At 40.6% G+C, this 21,666-nt stretch overlaps 1 protein-coding gene across 1 annotated transcript in view; it reads left to right on the forward strand.

Moving 5' to 3' along the window:
- The first annotated feature begins 2,340 nt into the window (after nucleotides 1-2,340).
- The window catches only part of Nlrp2 (NLR family pyrin domain containing 2), a 49,390-nt gene continuing 30,064 nt past the window's right edge, over nucleotides 2,341-21,666 (forward strand). Inside the window, exons 1-2 of the mRNA XM_036200330.1 lie at nucleotides 2,341-2,620; nucleotides 10,243-10,302. Of these exons, the coding sequence (XP_036056223.1) occupies nucleotides 2,341-2,620; nucleotides 10,243-10,302 (340 nt within the window). The remainder of the gene's footprint in view (nucleotides 2,621-10,242; nucleotides 10,303-21,666) is intronic.

The raw sequence follows: 21,666 nt of genomic DNA on the forward strand, positions 1-21,666 counted from the left end.
GATCCCTCTGGAGGCCAGTACAAGGAGCTGCCCCACTCCCCCACAGCCTGTTAAACGCAGGAGAGAGGCAATCAGGAGTGTGGGTATCACAGCCTGGAAGTCTCAGTGAGCTTTCATACCAACCCAAGTCTGTACCATGTACCTCTGTGTAAGTACACAGCTACCCAGTGCACACTCACACACTCTTACACAGCCGCCTTTGTTTTTCTAGAGCGTTTTGGCAGGGAAGGCATTTGGAATTACAAGCTCTTCATTTGATGCGTGGAGGGCCAAACCCAGGTTCTTTTTGCTGCTCAACACCATGATCTACTCACTGAGATACATGCCCAGCACCTCAGTAGAATTCTACTGCTAGCCAGATCTCTTCTCAACTGTATAAATTGTATCAATTATCTGCTTTATGTAGAGTCAGCTAAGAACTTGTGTCAGAGCCTTATAGTCTCACTGAATCCTATCCACTCATATTTTTTTAATTGCGTTCTTAGCTGATAATTTAAAAGACTAATTATGTGGATGTACTTTTTTTTTACCCAGGAATTGATCCTACAGTCTCCACACACAAGGCAAGCACTGTACTGAGCTGCCTTCCAACTGTCTCTGTGTTGGTGTGTTTTCCTGTGTTTGCTGGCCTGGGTGCGTGCCGGGTCTGGGCTCGTGCTGGCCTGGGCGCCTGTCTATGTCGTGGAAAAATTGGTTTTCTCCAACAGAGCCTTACTTGGTATACAAACCACACTGAAGGGCAGGCCCCTGACCAGCAGTAGTTGGCCAACACAAAACAAACTTTGGGAGGCTATTTTTTTTAACCTATTAATGCTGTGTCTGGGTATTTTTGGGTTTTTTTTTTTTTTTGCAGGTCTTCTACTTAAATTTTTGTTTCTAGTTTTATGTTTTTTAAGGGTTTCTGTGTGTCTAATGTGCCTGTCTCTCCATCTGTGTGTTTCTTATGCCTTTTCTTTGGCTTTGTTTGTTCGTTCTGTCCTATTCTGGTTTATTTTTATCTTATTGTATCTTAATCTTTTTATAAGTGTTTTCTTGTGTCCTAATGAGAGAAAGGAAGGATATGGATTTGGGTGGGTGGGAGGTGGGAAAAATCTGGGAGGAGTTGGGAGAGGGGAAAACCATAATCAGAATATATTTTATGGGAAATCTATTCTCAATTTTAAAAAGATAATTATATTTGGAATGTTCTTAACAAAAAACTACTTTGAGGCATGGGCATGTTCGGCATGTTCAGATTATAATATTTCAGTTTATGTATATTCAACCACATTATCCAACATGTATAGATGCCATTTTGATGATTACTCAGAGCTGAGGGCAGTGAATGAAATAACTCAAGGTACATAGATGCATATTTAATGTGAACAATTCAGTGAAAAAAAAAAATATATATATATATATATACAGCGGAGGCTATATCATGAGTACAGTCATCCTCTTCTATATGAACAGGGTTGAAAATCCATGTATGTTGTCTATAAAACTTTACCCCTCTCCAGGATGAGGGGCAAATGAAAATAACTTGCTGTTCAAATGAGTTTCAAGAGATTTTTTTTTCCAACCCAAGTTCCTGATTGTTAATATTTAATGCCTGCTATAGAGAATTGACTTTTATAGTCCTGGGTTTTTAAAAACATGCAGCCATGTAAAATTATATTGCCTCTGTTTTGTTTCTGTTCTCACTTAGAGTTCCTTCTCCATGTGGTTTGTCTATAAACATGTACACATGCTTTCACCACTCACAGATTCAAAACTCTACCTCTCCATAAACTCCGCAAGGTAACTACATATCAGGTTGTTATGGAGACTGTGACATAGATTCTATCAGCTTATTAATACTCGGTGAGCTTAACATAATCAATGATCTCCTAGGAACAGGAGATGTGGCCTTGTAGACCTCTAATGTGACTATAGAGGCTTGCATGTTTTCAAAGAGATAAAGACTCTCAGATTAACCCCTTAAATTAGGCCAAGGAATGAAACTCTATGTGAAAATAACCACTACCAGGAATTTGCTTTTTTTGGTTGGTTGGTTGGTTGGTTGGGGTTTTTTTTCTTGGTTTTTCGAGACAGGGTTTCTCTGTGTAGCTTTGTGCCTTTCCTGGGTCTCACTCCATAGACCAGGCTGGCCTCAAACTCACAGAGATCTGAATGCTGGGATTAAAGGTGTGTGCCACCACCACCCGGCTGGAATTTGCTCTTGAAGGAGCAGAATTAACTGTGTGAATAGCTTTGCCATGCCACAAAAGTCACCAGTATTTGAGGTAAGAAAGCTGATTCTTTTCATTTCTTCCCATAGTTCTGTAAAGCTGGAAGTTCAGCTCTTACCTGTGGGTCAGGATGGAACATCCCAATCAGCCCCATATCAACCTGAAGGATATCCTGCAAAAACTGAACCATACTGAGTTGAACAATTTCAAGAGCGTCCTAAGGGACTGTCCTCTACCAGATGCCATGAACTATATCCCCAAGGTTACATTGAACCTGGCCAATGGAGTTCAGCTAGCAGAAATTCTCACAGAGTACTGCCCCACTGGTTGGATGGAGAGACTCACCCTGCAAATCTTAAAGGAGATAGACCGTGAAGATCTTGCTGAGATAGTAGCAATACAACTCGAACGTAAGCAAAAACCATTTGATACTGTGTCCTAGAAAGGAGGGAATTCCTTAAGGGGTTAGTATATGTAGAAATAAGTCAGATGTGATGGATGGCTCCTGAAATCCCAGTGCTGAGGAGGCCGAGGCAAGAGGACGGCTTTGAGTTTTAGACTAGCCTAGGATATATGGTAAGTCACTGTCTCAAAAAGAGGAGTTATAAGGAGATATCTCAGTTAAGTGCTTACCATGATGACGTAAGTACCTGAGTCTGATCTTCAGAATTTTTTTTTCAAAAAAGCCAAGCATTATAGCATGCATATAATCTCAACAATGAGAGGTGAAAATTGGAAGATCCCTGGGGCTGGCCAGCCTAACCTACTTGCTGCTGAGCTCCTGGATTGGAAGACTCTGCCTCAGAAACCAAGGCATACGGTGCCTGAATACCAACACTAACGGTTGTCCTTTTGCCCATACATGCTCATGCACTGCACATGCACACGCATGTGTACACACACACACACACACACACACACACACACACACACATACACACACACTCTAGAGCCTACAACTTAGAACCATACCAGAGCTCCCTCCTGCAGGACAAACCTCAAGTACAATCAGAAAACAACTTGGTACCCCCATAAGAGTCAACCCAGATTGAAAGAGAGTTGGAACTCCTCTGGGATCTGGATTCTGAAAGATGCAAATGTCTTCTACTTCTTTCTTTTTCAGAAGCACCATTGAAAACACCTGGTAAAAAAGATTCAACTTTCATATTAGGTAAGTTTCTTGTGGATAATTTTTATTCATGGAATATTGAGGACCTGGAGATTTCTTTATTTAAAAAAAAATCTGCCCTAAATGCCAAAGGATATGAAAAGACCACAAGGCAGGGCCTGTCCCACAGTATGTACTGGGTGGGGATATGGGAAACTCCAGAAAGGTCCTATTTAGTAGGAGTCAGCAGGTACATATAAGGGTGGTGAGAAGTAAGCTGTCCCTTATCCTGGGAGATAGGCTAAGGTGGGGTGTTGTTCCCTTTTTTTTCTTTTTTTTTCTTTGTTCTTTTTGTCTAAAATTTTATATATGTACATAATGCATTTCGATCATTTCCACTCTTATTCTATTCCCTGTAGTTTAAACATCCTCCATTTTCCCATCCCAATTTCATACAACCTTTTCCTTTTTTAAGCCCTTTGAGTCAACTTACTGTATGTGCATGGGTGTTGAACCATCTACTAGCTAGAGCATGCAATCCTCTCAGGGTTGGGTTTTGGTTTCGTTGTTGTTGTTGTTTCTTTTATTAACCAGTAAGTTTAACTCAAATTGCTTAAAGAAGCATAGGAGAGGACCTATTTACAGGAACACTAGGCACCTTACCAGTAGATACATCACTGAGAAAAATATCGCTCCCTCCATGATGGAATATTGGGAGGCCAAATCTTATGCAGGTACCCACAACAGCCTCGTTGTACTTGGAACACAGTGTCCTGCAACACTACTCCTCCTCTCTGGCTCTTATATTCTTTCCATCCTCTCTTCTGCAAATGTCCCCTGAACCTTGAAAGGGGTGACGTAGATGTGAGTTTGAAGCTGAGCATCATGCAACGATCACTTAGCCCCAACACTTACAAGTCTGCAGTTGATCACCATTCAGTAACAAAAACTGACCTAGAGCAAAGAGCAATAAACTGTGCAATCCAGAAAGCCAAATAAAGGACTCATCAGCTGCTTTTCTAAAACCCAGGAGTCCTTTCTACAATTTCCACACTTCTGTTTTATCTTTTTTTATGTAGATGACATGCATACTGATGTCAGAGGGCAACTTGTAGGTCTCGGTTAGAATTTCCCATCTTCTGCTTTGTAGCCTCTGTATCACACTCCAGCTATCAGCCTTGGTGACAAATGCCTTTACCTACTCATCTATGTGGCCATCTCAACTTTTGTATTTTTTAAGTGGTAGAATACAAAGGGAAATGTCTCAGAAAGGTACGTGGAGTTCAAATTCCAGTGTCAGTTAAGCAGCTGTTATGGGATGCTTCTTGTTTTATGTTTGACTTTGTTAAGACAGGTTCTCACCATGTAGCTCAGGCTGACCTTGAACTCAAAATCCTCCTGCCACAGCCTCCCTGATGCAATCATTATGGCCATGTGCCTCCGTGACCAGTTATCAAACATGTTTTATAAGAAAACAGCATGCCTATTTGTCTTTTACCTGTAGCTGCTTTCCCACAGAAATTAAAAGGTACAGGCTAAGCCATCTGGTTAAAAAGCAAAACCTATTTACTGCCTGGACCTTAGAAGGGTACTTTCCTGTAGATGTGATAAAATATTTTGACAGTGTTAACTTAAGGGAGAAACTTATAATTTCAACTTACAGAACATTGTGGGAGAGAAGTTATAAAGTCAGGTGCCTGAGAGAAGTGGTCACATTACACCCACTGTCAGGAACAAAGAGCAGGGTCTGTGGTAATTGTTCAGCATTTAAGAGCATTTACTGCTTTTCCAGAGGACCTGAGTTGGGTTTCCTCAGCACCCACATCAGGAAATTCACAAATTTCCTGTAATTCAAGCTCCCAAGAATCCTACACCTTCTTCTGGACTCCTGGAGCACATGAACACATGTGACACACACACTCACACAATTACAAGATGTACACATAAACAAAATAAAATGTAAAAGTGAAGAAAGCAATGAATTAATACATGCATCCCAGCATTCAGCTTGTCCTCTCCATTTTATACAGACCAGGATACCCTGCTCAAGGAAGCATCTCATCACAATTAAGATGGGTCTTTCCCTATTAATTAACCATAGTCAAGACAATCCCTCACATACAATCTCAGAAGTTAATAATCTAGACAATCCCTCATAGATGTGCCCAGCAGCGTGTTTCCTCCATGTTGAGTTGACTGTTAACTATCATATGGATTTGGGGTATCAATTTTTTTTCAATTTTCATTTGATATTGCTGGTGTACTATAAAATATGACTTGGGCTCAAAGCAGCAGTAAATTAAAGTTGATTTAGAAGGTTCCATGACCATTCATGCCTAAGCCCAGACCATCCCACTGTTTCTAGGGGTGTGTTAGACCATCAACTGATATCATAAGATCTACTGTCAGAGCCGAGATTTGACAAGGTTTTAAGGAATTGTACTTGCTACAAGGCAGATGGTTAACTAGAAGTTCTGAGTAAACCAGCACCAGATAATGTCTGCTCAAAATATTCAGTGGAGAAAGTTTGAGCTTGTTCAGGTGCACAATGCCATGTTTGTTTAATCAACAAATAATCTGTGTAGTGGTATATCTAGATTAAGCGATCCATCACCACCCACATTTCAACCCAAGAACTTAGTTGTGAGATAAATGGGTTTGTTTCTTTCTTCAAGTGTCTTCTTGTATAGACAAGGCTGGTCTTAAACTTGAAATCCTCATCTACCTTACAAGTTCTGGAACTAGAAGACCATTCCACCATGTTTAAGTTTGGATCATGTACATTTCATATTTAACTGAGGTCATACAATGCCTACCTGTCTCTGTCTCTGACTTATTTCATTTGGGATTCATTTGTTATACTTGTGCATGTCCAGGGATATGCACTCCCACATACACCCATGCCCATGGAGGCCACAGGAGGACTAGGGACGTGTTTTGCCTTATTCTCTTGAGACTGGATCTCTTACTTAACCTTGGGCTAGGCACCTATGAATTAGCCACACTAGCCCTGTTTTCTCTGCCTCTTACCACACTGAGTTTGCAAGTGTTCATGGCTAAGCCCAGGTTTTTACATGGGTGCTGGGGATTTGAACTCTGGTCCTCATGTTTGCACAACAAGCACTCTTACCCAATGAGCCGTCTCCACAGCCTCTTTAAAAACTTACTGTAGTTAGAGTTTTCCTACCTGGCCCAGAGTCAGGACAAATCTCTCTCACCCACCAGGCCCATAGACGCTCAGACCCAACCAAGAAAGCACATAGAAACTTATATTGCTTACAAACTGTATGGCCGTGGCAGGCTTCTTGTTATCTACTTCTATCTTAAATTAACCCATTTCTGTTAGTCTATACTTTGCCACATGGCTTGTGGCTTACCAGTGTCTTTACATGTTGCTTTCCATGGCGGCGGCTGGCGGTGTCTCTCTCCAACCTTCTACTTCCAGAATTCTCTTCTCTCTTGTCCCGCCTATACTTCCTGCCTGGCCACTGGCCAATCAGAACTTTATTTACAGAGAGCGATATCCACAACAACTTACTCCCAGCTTCTACGGCAAGTGCTAGCTCTTGCATATGACCAATGTGTCCACTCAACACATTTCAGAGAGCCTCGCCTTCAGACTTGATTACTAACCAGCCACTTTCTCAGCATGCTGTGCTGTCCTGGCTTACTGTTACCTTGTTTCTGGCCACCCAGTTCCCTCCTAAAATCTTGCTGATAAATGCTTTCAGTGTGTAATCTTCCCTGAATTTCTGATGCTTGTGCCCAGTTACCTCCTGGATATTTTTCCAAAAGTTCCCTGCATTCTCCTCTTAACTTTATCTTTGTATGTATATGTATATATGGGCTTGTGTTCTTTTGAGTTCAGGCTTGTGCATGCCACAGCTACATCTGGAGGTAAGAGGACAACATCAGGTGTTAATCCTCTCCTTTTGACGTATGTGAAGAAGGTCTCTAGTTCTTTGCTGCTGTGCTCCAGGATAGATGAGTCATTAGCTCCCAGAGATTCTTCTGTCTCCATCTCCCATCTCACCAGAGGGGCAGTGGGGTTTCAAATGTTCACTACTGTGTCCAGCTTTCTGTGGGCTTCTGGGTATCCTAACTGAGACCATCACACCTTGAAAGCAAGTATTCTATCCACTGAGCCTTCTCTCCAGCTCCATAACTTACCTACACACAACCCAATGTTTAGTTTCAAATCCTTCTTTCACTGAGACTCATACTACCCTATTCTGTGGTTATTCATTCCAGACTCCAGGGAGTTCCTCCACAAGGCTTGTTGATGCCTTTAGGAATGACCTTATGTGCCTCTGTTCCTCATACCATGGAACATCACATGATGTGTGACACTTTGTTCAATGTTGGGACACATACGATGGTGGTCCCATAAGATTATGACGGAGCTGAAAAGTTCCTCTCAGATGACATCAGAGACATTTTAACTTAGCAATGCAAAGAGTACCTCATGTGTTAGATGTTGTTCTGACATAAGTAAACCTATCTTACTGCTAATAGAATTAAAGCACAGAATGTATATTTATGCACAGTGCCATGATAATGAATTTATCATACTACTCATTTTATCCTTGTAATATATACCTTCTACCTAGAAAGGGGTGTGTTCTGGCATAGGTAAACCTACATGTCCATGTGTATAGAGGTGTGGCTGAAGAAGATAGAGGTCAATGCCTGCTGTCCTCAGTTGCTCTCTACCTTATTCTCTTGTTTTATTTACTTTTCTCATTTTTTTTCTTTAAAAATTTCCTATGTTTTAGTCACATCTCTCCCACCCCCAAAACTTATCTCAGATCCATCTGCCCTTCCTTACACACCCAACTTTATGCCCTTCTCTTAACTCATCAAGTACAGTTTTGCTACCCATATACTCTTAAATATATGGCCTCCTACTGGAACATGACGAACCTACCAGGAGCCTTGGTTCAATTTGCAGGTAGATGCATTACACACATGTTCTTCTGTGTATGTTGCATTCCTATGTATATGGCTCCAGGAAAATCCCTATGCTTCCTTCTGCACAATTTCTCTATTAAAATGGGACTTTTTAAAAAAAAAGAAATTGGTTCTCCCTCTTCCCAAAACTATCAACAGCTAATTGCTTCTGAGCCAGGGGTGAGATTCTGTGCTCACCTCCCCTGCTGGATTTTGTCTAACCTGAGCCTGAGTATTCTGCCTCCACCACAGTGAATCCATATGCAACTGCCCTGCCCCAGAAAACAGTTTCCATCCATCAACTGTGACTCTTACAAACTTTCCACGTCTTCTTGTGCAACGATCCCTAAGCTTTGGGAGGGGGAGGATGTGATAATAGGCGACCCATGTGGGAATGGGCACAGTCTTATTCTCTGTACCTTGGTCCATTCTTCTGTTATCTATCATCTACTACAAAAACAAGTTTCGGGTTGGGGATTTAGCTCAGTGGTAGAGCGCTTGCCTAGCAAGCCCAAGGCCCTGGGTTCGATCCTCAGCTCTTTAAAACAGGGTTGACCACTACACCAATCCACATCATTTTCTATGCACTAATGTAGTTTTCTGAGATGAAGTCTCTACTGAACCTGGATCTTGCAAGTTTGGCTAAACTGTCTGTCCAGTAAGTCCTTGTGGTCCCCCTGTCTCCATCTCTCTGGCACTGGGATTAAAGATCTGTGCTTCTGCACCTTAAATAGGTGCTAGTGATGTGAACTCAGTTCTCCATCCTTTCCCAGAAAGCACTTTACCAACTGAGCTACCTCCTCAGCTCCTTATAAACACTTCTGTAAAATCATCTGCAATGTTACTGGCTATAAGGGACTGCGGAAGATGTTTCCAGGTTCTTGACCTCATTCCCAAAGAACTAAAAATAGGGGCTCATTCAGATTTGCAAAATAGGCAAGATGACTGCATTCAAAGCAAAGCACTAGTGTGTGATAATACAGAGGAATGAAATACCAAGATTGACAGCAGGCTTCAAGAGCCCTAATTTTTCTCAGGGCTTTCTTTTATGGGGTTCAAGAGAAGGAGGTGCTGGTTACTAAGGGGTGCAGTTTGAGTGGTCTGTTTTGATAGATTAGGTCATGTGTTCATTTTTCCTACTGTTAATGTCCCATCCACATAAATCATTTAATGATCTACATGTCCAATTATGTATAGGCATTAGGTGATGAATAGAGAATTCTCCCTAAAAGCTTACTAGAGGACAAAATTTTGCTTTCTTGCTCATGCACTCAAAAGCAGTTCAGGCCAAATCAGCCTTTCTAAACTTCATACCCAGATACACTGGGAATACACTGGTTAGAAACTATATAAATGTATTATCTAGAGTAGCAAAGATTCTTGTTCAGATGTGGTATGGCATAGCCAGAGGTTTCTGAGGTTGCCAGGTGCAGTGTCTGGAGGAAGTTTTATTTAAACAGTACATTCAGGAATAGGAGCTAGCCTACCAAGTGCAACATTACAGAGGGTGGTATGCATAATCCAAAATAAATGAGGTTCTCAGGGCACGAGCCTGTCTTCTAGGTATGCCTGCATCAGCCTCAACTGTCTCATGTGGAACTACATCTTTTGATTACATCAAGAGGCTGTGTTATATGATTGGATTGGACCTCCAAGACTTGTGTGAAAACAGGCTGTGGTGTACCAGATCCCACAAAACAACCTAATGATGTGTTTCTCCAAATGAATTCCCCTTGCTAAGCAACACATGAAAAACTCCTAAGCTGTGTTGGAGTTCTCTTACCAGAAAAGTAGCATAACTCCAAGTTCAGAAGCTAATATACTTCCATTTATACATCCAGTGTCTCCTTACCATTCTCTTTGCATAATCTGGGTATAAAATACTGATGCTGATGGTTGTGCTGTCTCCAAGTCCTGCTCTCTCCAGACCAAGGATCTCATACAATGACAAATAAAATGTCTCCCTTTTTGCAGGAGCCATATCTGATTCACCACTTCTCCAGAAGAAAAACCTACAAGGAGCTGAAAAACAAGGTTAGTTTTACAACATTCACTGTTACTGTAAGGTAAGCAAAGCCCACATCCTCCTTTCCAACTCCCTCTGAAGACTTTAATCTCTTCCCCTATCCTGCTTCCTCTACCATTTTGTTTTGATAGCTTCATATGTGAGCATTATTTCTACATCACTCCAGCCTGTCCCTCCCCACCTCCAACTCCTTTGTGTTTCTTACTCTCCCTCTCTAATTCATGATCTCTTGAATAACTTTTATATTCTCCCAGTTTACAATCAATTTTTTCTTGACTCATTCAATATATCCTAACCACAACACCCCTTCCCTCCACTCCCCCAGTCTTCCCCCACCTCCCTCTCCCACAGATCCACTACCCTTCCATTTCCCTTCAGAAAAGTACAGGCATCTCAAAGATTTCAACTGAACAAGGCAAAACGAGTTACAGTAAGACTAAACACAAGCCCTCATATCAAGGCTGCACTAGGCAACCCAGTAGGAGGAAAAGAGTCCCAAGGGCAGGCAAGAGTCAGACAGTCCCTTTCCCACTGTTAGTGTCCCACAAGAACACCCAGCTCAACAACCACAACACATATGCAGAGGACCTAGTGCAGACCTATGCAGGCTCAGTGATTGCTGCTTCAGTCTCTGAGCACCTCTGAACCCTGCTTAGTTGATTTTTGTGGGCTGTGTTCTCCTGGTGTCCTCAACCCCTCTGGCTCCTACAGTCCTTCCTCCATCCTCTCCCACCAGGTTCCATGAGCTCTGTGTAATGTTTCTATCAGGTGGAGGGTCTGCATCTGCTCCCATCAGCTGCCAGAGGAAGCTTCCCTGATGTTGACTGGGCTAGGCACTGATCTATGAGGATAGCAGAATAGTTAGGAATCATCTCATTTACTTTTTTTGGTTACTTGTGTTTGGTTCATCCTTAGGTCTCAGAGCCACCCAGCTTTGGGTCCCCATCCACCCAGGCACTGTTGGGCATAGGGTCCCTCTTATGGCATGGGCCTCAAGTTAGGCTAATCATTGATCATTCTGACAAGCTGTGAGCCACAATTTCCCCAGCACATCTCAAAAGCAGGACAGGTGTGGGTTGGAGGTTTTAAGGCTGGGTTGGTGTCCCAGTGCCACCACTAGGAGCCTTGTGAGGTTACTAAAGATGGCTACTTCAGGCTCTCCAGGCTCTCTATCCTTCATAACTAAGAGTTCTAGCTAGCTAGAGTCACCCTCATAGGTTCCAGAAAGTTTCCACTACACTAGGTTTCCACATATCCCCCTAAACGCCTCCTTATTCCAGTCATCTCTCATCATACTCTCTGCCTTCATCCCTTCATCCCTTCCTCCACAAGCTGATAGCTCCTGCTCCCATCTCCCTTACCCCCAAGACACATACAAAATCTATTTCATCTCCCCCTCCCAGGAAGATCCATGTGCCCCCTCCAGAGCCCTCCTTGTTACTTAGCCTCTATGTATCTATGGATTGTAGTGTGATTTACCTTGACTGCTAATTAATATCCACTTATAAATGAGTACATATCATGTTTGTCCTTCTGGTCCTGGGTTACCTCACTCAGGGTAATTCTTTCTAGTTCCATTCATTTGCCTGCAAATTTCATGATGTCATTTTTTTTGAAAGCTGAGTAATAACTTAATTGTGTAAATGCCACATTTTCTTTATCTACTCTTTGGTTGAAAAACATTTAGGGTGTTTCCAAATTCTGGCTATGATGAATAAGGCCACTATGAACGTAGTTGAGTAAGTGTCCTTATGGTAGAGTGGAGTGTCCTTTGATTATATGCTCAAGAGTAGTATGGCTGGGTCTTGAGGTGGATCCATTCCCAATTTTCTGAGGAACCACTATATTGATTTCTATGGTGGCTGTGCAAATTTGCACTCCCACCAACAATGGAGTGTTCCTCATGTCCTCTCCAGGAAGACCTGTCATTTGTGTTACTGATCTTAGTCATCCTGACAGGTGTAAGATGAAATCTTGACGTTATTTGCATTTCCCTAATGGCTAAGGATGGTGAAGATTTCCTTAGGTGTTTCTCAGACATTTGCAGTTCCTCTCTTGAGGGTTCTCTGTTTAGATCTGTACCCCCATTTTAATTGGGTTATTTTGTTTGTTGGTGTCTAGTTTCTTTAGTTTTTTATATATTTTGGGTATTGGCCCTCTATCAGATGTGGAGTTGGTGAAAATATTTACCCATTCTTTAGGCTTCCAGTTTGTCCTATAGACAGTGTCCTTTGCCTTACAGAAGCTTTCCAATTTCATGATGTCTCATTTATTATCAATCTTTGTGCCTGCACTATTCATGTTCTGTTTAGGAATTTGTCTCCTGTACTGATGAATTTAAAGATATTTCCCTACTTTCTCTTCTATTATGTTCAGTGTAATTGGATTTATGGTGAGGTTTTGATCAACTTAGACATGAGCTTTGTGCAGAGTGATACATATGGATCTATTTGCATTCTTCTGCATGCAGACATCCAGATAGATCAGCACCATTTGTTGGAGATGATTTCTTTTTCCCATTGTGTATTTCTGGCTTCTTTATCAAAACTCAGGTGACCATAAGTGTGTGGATTTATGTCTGGGTCTTCTATTCTATTCCATTGATCAATGTGTCTACTTTTATGTCAATATCATTTGATTTTCATTACTGTAGCTCAGTAATACAGCTTGAAATCAGGGATAATACCTCCAGAAGTTCTTTTATTGTTCAGGGTTGCTTCAGGAATCCTGCATTTTTTGTTATTTTTTTCATATGAAATAGAGAATTGTCCTTTCAAGGTCGGTAAAGAGTTGTGTTGGATCTTTATATTGCTTTTGGTAAGATGGCCATTTTTACTATGTATTCTATGGATCCATGGACATGTGAGATCTTTCCATCTTAATATCTTCAATTTTACAAAGACTTGAAGTTTTTGTCATACAGGTCACCTGCATGGTTACAGTTACCCCAAGATATTTTATATTGTTTGTGGCTAATGTGAAGGGTGTTTCCCTGATTTCTTTCTCAGTCTGTCATTTATATAGGAGGGCTACTAATATTTTTAGTCAATCTTTTATCCAACCACTTCAGTTGTTTATGAGCTATAAACATTCCCTGGCAGTATATTTGGGGTCGCTTATGTATACTATGATTTCATCTTACCACCACTGTTATCTTTATTATTGCTACTTGTGTATATGCATGTGTATATGCAGACGTGCATATACAACCTACTAAACTCATTTAACATTGGTCATATGTACATGTGCATCAAGATGACCACTTGGGATTAAATAACTTTAAAAGAACTGATTCTCCTCTCAGCAACCATTAACCACCCATAGCTCTTCATTGATGTATGAGGCCATGTGGAACTTCACCTGTCTACATTGGCATGTCAACTGGTGGTATCATTATGTTGGTCTTGTTTTGGCATCCATGTTGTTGAGACTTCTGTTCACCTATGATTTTTAAGGGACACTAGCAACAGGAGTTGCAGTTTCCACTCCTCCACTATGATGTTGTTCCCTGAGCTTTAGTTGTAGGCGTTGCATTGCTCCCCCTACCCCCAATAATCACTTACTCTCTGCATTTTGACTAGTTATGGATCTCTGGAATGGTTTCCATCTGTTGCTAAAAGAAGCTGCTTTGAGGGGTGAGAACTACACTCGATCTGTGGGTTACAAGGATTAGTGTTTAGAATTCAGTTAGAAAGTGTATTGGTTTAGTAAAATGACAGTAGCAGGGTCTCCTCAAGAGTCTATCACCTCTCCAGCCACTGGTCATTGACAGGTTTACAGTATCGGGCATGAACTCTTCCTGTTGCATGGGACTTAAGTCCACTTGAGTATCTGTTGATTATGCCCAACCTATAAGTGACATCGCTACATCCTTGGAGGTATATTGTCATCATTGTCAATGTTAAGTTTTGTCTTTGCAGCTGTATAGAACCACTGATTGCTCTTCATACCTGATCTGAAATCAACCAAGCTTGGGGAACAATAAAAACAAATGTCCCACCATTTCTAACATACCAGTTGTTCTATTGATGATACCTCCCTTCGAGAGAGAGAGAGAGAGAGAGAGAGAGAGAGAGAGAGAGAGAGAGAGAGAGAGAGAGAGAGAGAGAGAGAGAGAGAAACGGGGAAAGTGGATACTGGAGAAAATCAGAATTTAGTTCCTAGAAGAACCAGGACTATTATCTGTAGAATTTGTATAAGGTTGAGACCTTGTGGACTTTCCCATGTCCACTTAGGTATGTTTATTTGTGTTTTCTCTATTCAGTTCTTGTTTGGGTAGTAGTCATGTTAGGGAGACTAATAGGTGTAGCTTCTGACATTCCTAGAAGACACATTTTTACAGCAAATTTCTGATCTTCTGCCTCTTATCCTTCCACCTCCTCTTCAGTGTTCTCTGAGCCTTAAGTGTGGGAGTTGTTTTATAGAAGTAGCCATTGGGACTGGTTGTTTCATTACCTGTGCAGAAGATTTTAAGTTTTATCAAGTGCCACTTGTGGATGGTTGGCCTCAAGTCTTGTGCATATGGAGTCCGATTCAGAAAGAACTTCCCTACACCTATATAATGTAAGCTATTGCCTATGTTTTCTTCTAGCAGTTTCAGTGTTCAGGTTTCATATGTAAGTCTTTGACCCAGTTGGAGTTAGGTTTTATGCAAGGTGATAGATATGGGTCTAATTTCATACTTCTGCATATGGACAGACAGTTTTCCCAGCACCATTTGCTGAAGGTCTTTTTTTGGTTTTTGAGTTTTTTTGTTTTTTAGTGTTTGGGGTTTGGTTTTTTTTTTAATCTTTGTCAAATATTAAGTGGCTGAAGTTATGTGCACTTATGTTTGAATCTTCAGTTTTGTTCCACTAGTCTGCATGTTTATTTTTATGCCAATTGATACTTTAATCAGGCTCTATAATAGACCTTAATCCCATATTTAGAATAATACTTCTTCTAGTCCTGTTTATTTGATTTGGATTGTTTGGCTAGCTAGAGTATTTTGTAAGCCCATGTGAATATTTGGATAGTGTTGGGTTTTGTTTTTTTGTTTTTTGTTTTTTTGTTTGTTTGTTTCTGTGATGAATGAGATGGAGGGGTTTTTTATTAAGAAGAATTTTCATTTTACACAAAAGATCCCCCTCTTCTCTCCTCCCACCCTCCCAGCTTCCCTGACAAAACCCATCCCCCACTCCCCTCCACAAAAATGCAAGGCCTCCCATGGGGAGGCACATCATGGAGCCAAGTCTAAGACCTTCCCCCTGCCTCAAGGCTGTACAAGGTATCCACTCATAGGTAGTGGGCTCCAAAATCCCACTCATGCACCAGGGATGGATTCTGATCCTACCACAGACCCCCCCCCTCAAAGCAGATCAAGCTACACAATTATCTCACCATGCAGAGGGCCTAGTTCAGTCCCATGCAGGCTCCACAGCCATTGAGGCAACTTTCATGAATTCCCACTAGTTTGGTTTGGTCATCTTTGCAGGTTTCCCCATCATGATCCTGATGCACTTGCTCATAGAATCCCCCTTCTCTCTCTTACTGGACTTCTGGAGCTCTGCCTGGTGTTTGGCTGTGGATTTCTACATCTGCTTCAATCAGTCATTGGAGAAAAACTCTGACAGTTAGGGTATCACTGATCTGATCACTGGGGTAGGCCAGTTCAGTTCAGGCACCCTTCCACTATTTCTAGTAGTCCAAGCTGGGATCATCCTTGGGGATTCCTGGCAACTTCCCTAGCACCAGGTTTCTCTCTATCCACATGATGCCACCCTCTATCATAGTATCTGTTTCATTGCTTTCCCACTCAATCCCTGTTCCAGCTCGAACCTCACATTCCCCTATGTTCTCATCTCCTATCTGCTACCCTCCATTGCCCTCACCAGTTTTCTCATGGAGATCTCATCTATTTCCCCTTCCCATGGTGAACCATGTGTCCCATTTTGGGTCTTCCTTGTTAGCTAGTTTCTCTGGATTTGTAGGTTGTAGTCTGGTTATCCTTTGGTTCACATCTAGTATCCACTTATGAGTGGGTACATACCATATTTGTCCTTCTGAGTCTGTTACCTCACACAGAATAATATTTTCTAGTTCCATCTATTTGCCTGGAAATTTCATTATGTCATCATTTTTCTCTGCTGAGTGGTACTCTATTGTGTATATGTACCACATTTTCTTTATCCACTTTTTTGTTGAGGGCATCTAGGTTGTTTCCAGGTTCTGGCTATTATGAATAATGCTACTGTGAACATAGTTGAGCATGTGGTATGATTGAGAATTCCTTGGGTATATTCCCAAAAGAGGTATAGCTGGGTCTTGAAGTTGATTCCCAGGTTTGTGAGAAACCACCATACTGATTTCCAAAGTGGCTGTGTACAAGTTTACAACAGTGGGGGAGTGTTTCCCCTTGCTCCATATCCTCTCTGTAAAAAGCTGTATGCAGTGCTTTTGATCTTAGCCATTCTGACATGTATAAGATGGTATCTCAGAGTGATTTTGATTTGCATTTCCCTGATCACTAAGGATGCTGAGCAGTTCCTTAAATGTCTTTTGGCCATTTGAAATTATTTAAGAATTCTTTTTTTAAATTTTTTTATTATATTTGTGTTTTAATTTTACACATCAGCCATGGATTCCCCTGTCCTCCCCCCTCCCGCCCCTGGCCCCACCCTCCCCTATCCCCTCCCCTCCATTCCCATCTCCTCCAGGGCCAAGACTCCCCTGGGGATCCATTTAAACCTGGTGGATTCAGTACAAGCAGGTCCAGTCCCCTCCTTCCAGGCTGAGCAAAGTGTCCCTGTGTAAGCCCAAGGTTCCAAACAGCCAGCTCATGCACTAAGGACAGGTCCCGGTCCCACAGCCTGGATGCCTCCCAAACAGTTCAAGCTATTCAATTGTCTCAATTATCCAGAGAGCCTGATCCAACTGGGGGCTCCACAGCCTTTGGTTCATAATTCATGTGCTTCCATTCATTTGGCTATTTGTCCCTGTGACTCTCCAATCTTGGTCTCAACAATTCACACTCTTACAGTCCCTCTTCTTTCTCGACAATTGGACTCCTGGAGCTCCACCTGAGGCCTGCCTGAGGATCTCTGCATACACTTCCATCAGTTATTGGATGAGAGTTCCAGCACCACCATTAGGGTGTTTGGCCATGTGATCACCAGACTAGGTCAGATCAGGCTTTCTCTCGACCATTGCCAGCAGACTACAGCAGATATATCATTGTAGATTTCTGGGGACCTCTCCAGCACTCTGCCTATTCCTGTTCTCATGTGGTCTTCATTTGTCATGCTCTGTTATTCCTTGTTCTCCCTTTCTGTTCTTGATCCAGCTGGGATCTCCTATTCCCCTAAGCTTTCTTTCCCTCAAACCTTGCCTTCTGTTTGGCTCTATATCCCATTTCTTAATTGAATTGTTGGGGTTTTTATTTATCTAGTTTCTTGAGTTCTTTATATATTTTGGACATCAGGCCTCTGTCAGATGTGGGGTTGAAGATTTTCCCATGCTGTAGGCTATAATTTTGTCTTATTTACAATACCCTTTGCCTTATAGAAGCTTCTCAGTTTCACAAGGTCCCATTTATTAATTGTTGTTCTCAGTGTTTGTGCTACTGGTGTTATATTTAGGAAGTGGTCTCCTGTGTCAATGAGTTCAAGACTACTTCCTACTTTCTCTTCTATCAAGTTCAACGTAACATGTTTTATATTGGTCTTTGATCCACTTGGACTTAAGTTTTGTGCATGGTGACAGATATGGATCTATTTGCAATCTTCTACATGTTGACATCCACATATGCCAGCACCATTTGTTGAAGATGCTTTCTTTTTTCCATTGTACAGTTTTGGCTGCTTTGTCAAAAATCAGGTTTCATAGGTATGTGGATTAATGCCAGGATCTTCAATTCAATTCCAATGAGCCACATGTCAGTTTTTAAGCCGATACCAAGCCTTTTGTATTACTATAGTATACATATATATACTATATATACATACATATATATAGTATAGCTTGAGTTCAGGGATGGTGATGATCCAGGGGTGGCTTTATACAGGATTCTTATAGCTATTCTGGGTCTTCTGTTTTCCAAATGAAGTTGAGTATTGTTCTTTCCAGGTCTGTGAAGAACTGTGTTAGGATTTTGATGGGGATTGCATTGAATCTGTAGATTGCTTTGAATAAGATTGCCATTTTTACTATGTTAATCCTACCTATCCGTGAGCATGGAAGATCTTTCCATTTTCTGATATCTTCTTCAATTTCTTTCTTCAGAGACTTAAAGTTCTTGTCATACAGGTCTTCCACTTGCTCAGTTAGAATTATCCCAAGGTATTTTATATTATTTGTGGCTATTGTAAAGGATGATGTTTCTCTGATTTCTGTCTCACCCATTTATCATTTGCATATGGGAGGGCTACTGAATTTTTGAGTATGTGTTAATCTTATATTCTGCCACATTACTGAAGGTGTTTATCAGCTATAGGATAAACAGGTAGAATTTTTGGGGTCACTTATGTATACTATCATATCATCTGCAAATAGTGAATGTTGAATTCTTCCTTTTAAATTTACATCCCCTTGATCTCCTTTTGTTTTCTTATTGCTCTATCCAGAACTTCAAGTACTATATTGAATAAATATGGGGAGAGCAGACAGCCTTGTCTTGTTCCTGATTTTAGTGCAATCACTTTGTATTTCTCTCCATTTAATTTGATGTTGGCTGTTGGCTTGCTGTAAATAGCCTTTATTATGTTTAGGTGTGTTCCTTGTATTCCTGATCTCTCCAAGACCTTTATCATGAAGGGGTATTGGATTTTGTCAAAGACCTTCTCAGTGTCTAATGAAATGATTGTTTTTTCTTTCAGTTTGTTTAAATGGTGTATTACATTGACAGATTTTCATGTGTTGAACCATCCTTGCATCTCTGGAATGAAGCCTACTTGGTCATTATAGATAATTTTTTGATGAGTTCTTGAAGTCAATTTGCCAATATTTTGAGTATTTTTGCCTCAATGTTCATGAGGGAGATTGCTCTGTAATTCTTTCTTTGTTTCATCTTTGTGTGGCTTTGGAATCAGAGTAACTATAGCCTCATAAAATGAGTTTGGAAATGTTCCTTCTGTTTCTATTGTGTGGAACAATTTGAAGAGTATTGGCATTAACTCTTCTTTGAAAATCTGGTAGAATTCTTCATTGAAACCACCTGGTCCTGGGCTTTTTTGTTTTCTGTTTTTTGTTTTGTTTTTTTTTTTTTTGGTTGGGAGACTTTTGATGATTGTTTCTATTTCCTTAGGGTTTCCTTAATTTAACTTTGGTATGTACTACCTGTCCAGAAAACTGTCCATTTCTTTTATATTTTCCAGTTTTGTGGAGTACAGGCATTTGAAGTTTGGCCTGATAATTCTCTGGATTTCCTCATTGTCTGTTATGTCTCCCTTTTCATTTCTGATTTTGTTAGATTGGATGCTTGCTCTTGGTCTTTTGGTTAGTTTGGATCAGGGCTTGTCTATCTTGTTGATTTTTCTCAAAGAACCAACTCTGTTTCATTGATTCTTTGTATTCTCTTTGTTTCTATTTTATTGATTTTTAGCTCTCAGTTTGATTATTTCCTGGCATCTATTCCTCCTGGGGGACATTGCTTCTTTTTCTTCTAGAGCTTAGGTGTGCTGTTAAATCACTAGTGTGTGATTTCTCCAACTTCTTTATGTGCAAATTCAGTGCTATGAATTTTTCTCATAGTATTGTTAGTGTCCCTTAAGTTTGAGTATGTAGCACATTCATTTTCATTAAATTCTAGGAGTCTTCAATTTCCTTATTTCTTCATTGACCCATTGGTGATTCAGTTGAGAATTATTCTGTTTCCATGAGATTGCAGGTTTTCTGTAATTTTTGCTGTAGTTGAAATCTAACTTTAAGCCATGGTGGTCTGATAGAATACAGGAGGTTATTCTAGTTTTTTTATATCTGTGGAGATTTGCTTTGTGACTGAATATGTGGTCGATTTTAGAAAAGGTTCAATGGGGTACTGAGAAGGCATATTCTTCTGTGTTAGGGTGGAATGTTCTGTAGATACTGATTTGAGTCATAACGTCAGTTAGGTCCCTTATTTCTATTAAGTTTCGATATGGCAGATCTGTCCAGTGATGAGAATGGGATGTTGAAGTCTTCTGCTATTAATATATGATGTTTGATGTGTGATTTAAGCTTCATTAATGTTTCTTTTACATACGTGGTTGCCCTTGGATTTGGGGCATAAATGTTGAGATTGAAATTCCATCTTTGTGGATCTTTCCTGTGATGAGTATGTAATGTCCTTCTCAATCTCTCTTGATTATAGTTTGGAGTCTATTTTGTTAGATATTAGGATAGCTACATCAGCTTGCTTGCTTAAGTCCATTTGGTTGGAAAGTCTTTTATAAGTCTTTTACTCTGAGGTAGTGTCTGTCTTTGAAGTTGAGGTTTCTTGTATGCAGCAGAAAGATGGGTCCTGATTTCATATCCATTCTGTTAGCCTGTGTCTTTTTATAGGTGAATTGAGACCATTAATATTAAGGGATATTAATGACCAGTGATAATTCCTGTTATCTTTTGGTAGTAGTGTGTGTGTATTTCCCTCCTTTGGTATTTGTTGGTGTGGGACTATCTATTGCCTATGTTTTCATGGGTGTATCTAACTTCCTTGGATTTTTCCTTCTATGGCTGTCTATAAGACTGGATTTGTGGAAAGATATCATTTAAATCTGGTTTTATCATGGAATATTTTGTTTATTCCATCTATGTTGACTGAGAGTTTTGCTGGGTATAATAGTCTGGGTTGGCATCCATGGTCTCTTAGTGTGTCCAGGACCTTCTGGCTTTTAGAGTCTCTATTGAGAAGTTGGTGTTATTCTGATGGGTCTGCCTTTATAAGTCATTTGGCCTTTTCCCTTTGCTGCTCCTAAAATTCTTTGTTTCATATGTTTAATGGTTTAACTATGTGGCAAAAGGACTTTTTGTGGGGGTCTATTCTATTTGGTGTTCTATAAGCTTCTTGTATCTTCATAGGTATTTCCTTCTGTAAGTTAGAAATGTTATCTTCCATGATTTTGTTGAATATATTTTCTGTGCCTTTGAGTTGGTGGTATTCTCCTCCTTTTATCCATATTATTAAGTTTGGCCTTTTCTTGGTGTCTCAGATTTCCTGGATATTTTGTGTTATGACCTTTTTTGTTTTAGTGTTTTCTTTGACGTATTTACTCTATTGTGTCCTCTACACCAGATTCTCTCTTCCATCTCTTGTATTCTCTTGGTTATGCTTGATTCTGTGTTTCCTGTTCATTTACTCAGATTTTCTGTTTGTGTCTTCACTGTTTCTATTTCCCTTTTTAGGTTTTGAACTGTTTCTT

Source organism: Onychomys torridus, chromosome 1 (genome assembly GCF_903995425.1).
Source record: "Onychomys torridus chromosome 1, mOncTor1.1, whole genome shotgun sequence".
Taxonomy (NCBI): domain Eukaryota; kingdom Metazoa; phylum Chordata; class Mammalia; order Rodentia; family Cricetidae; genus Onychomys; species Onychomys torridus.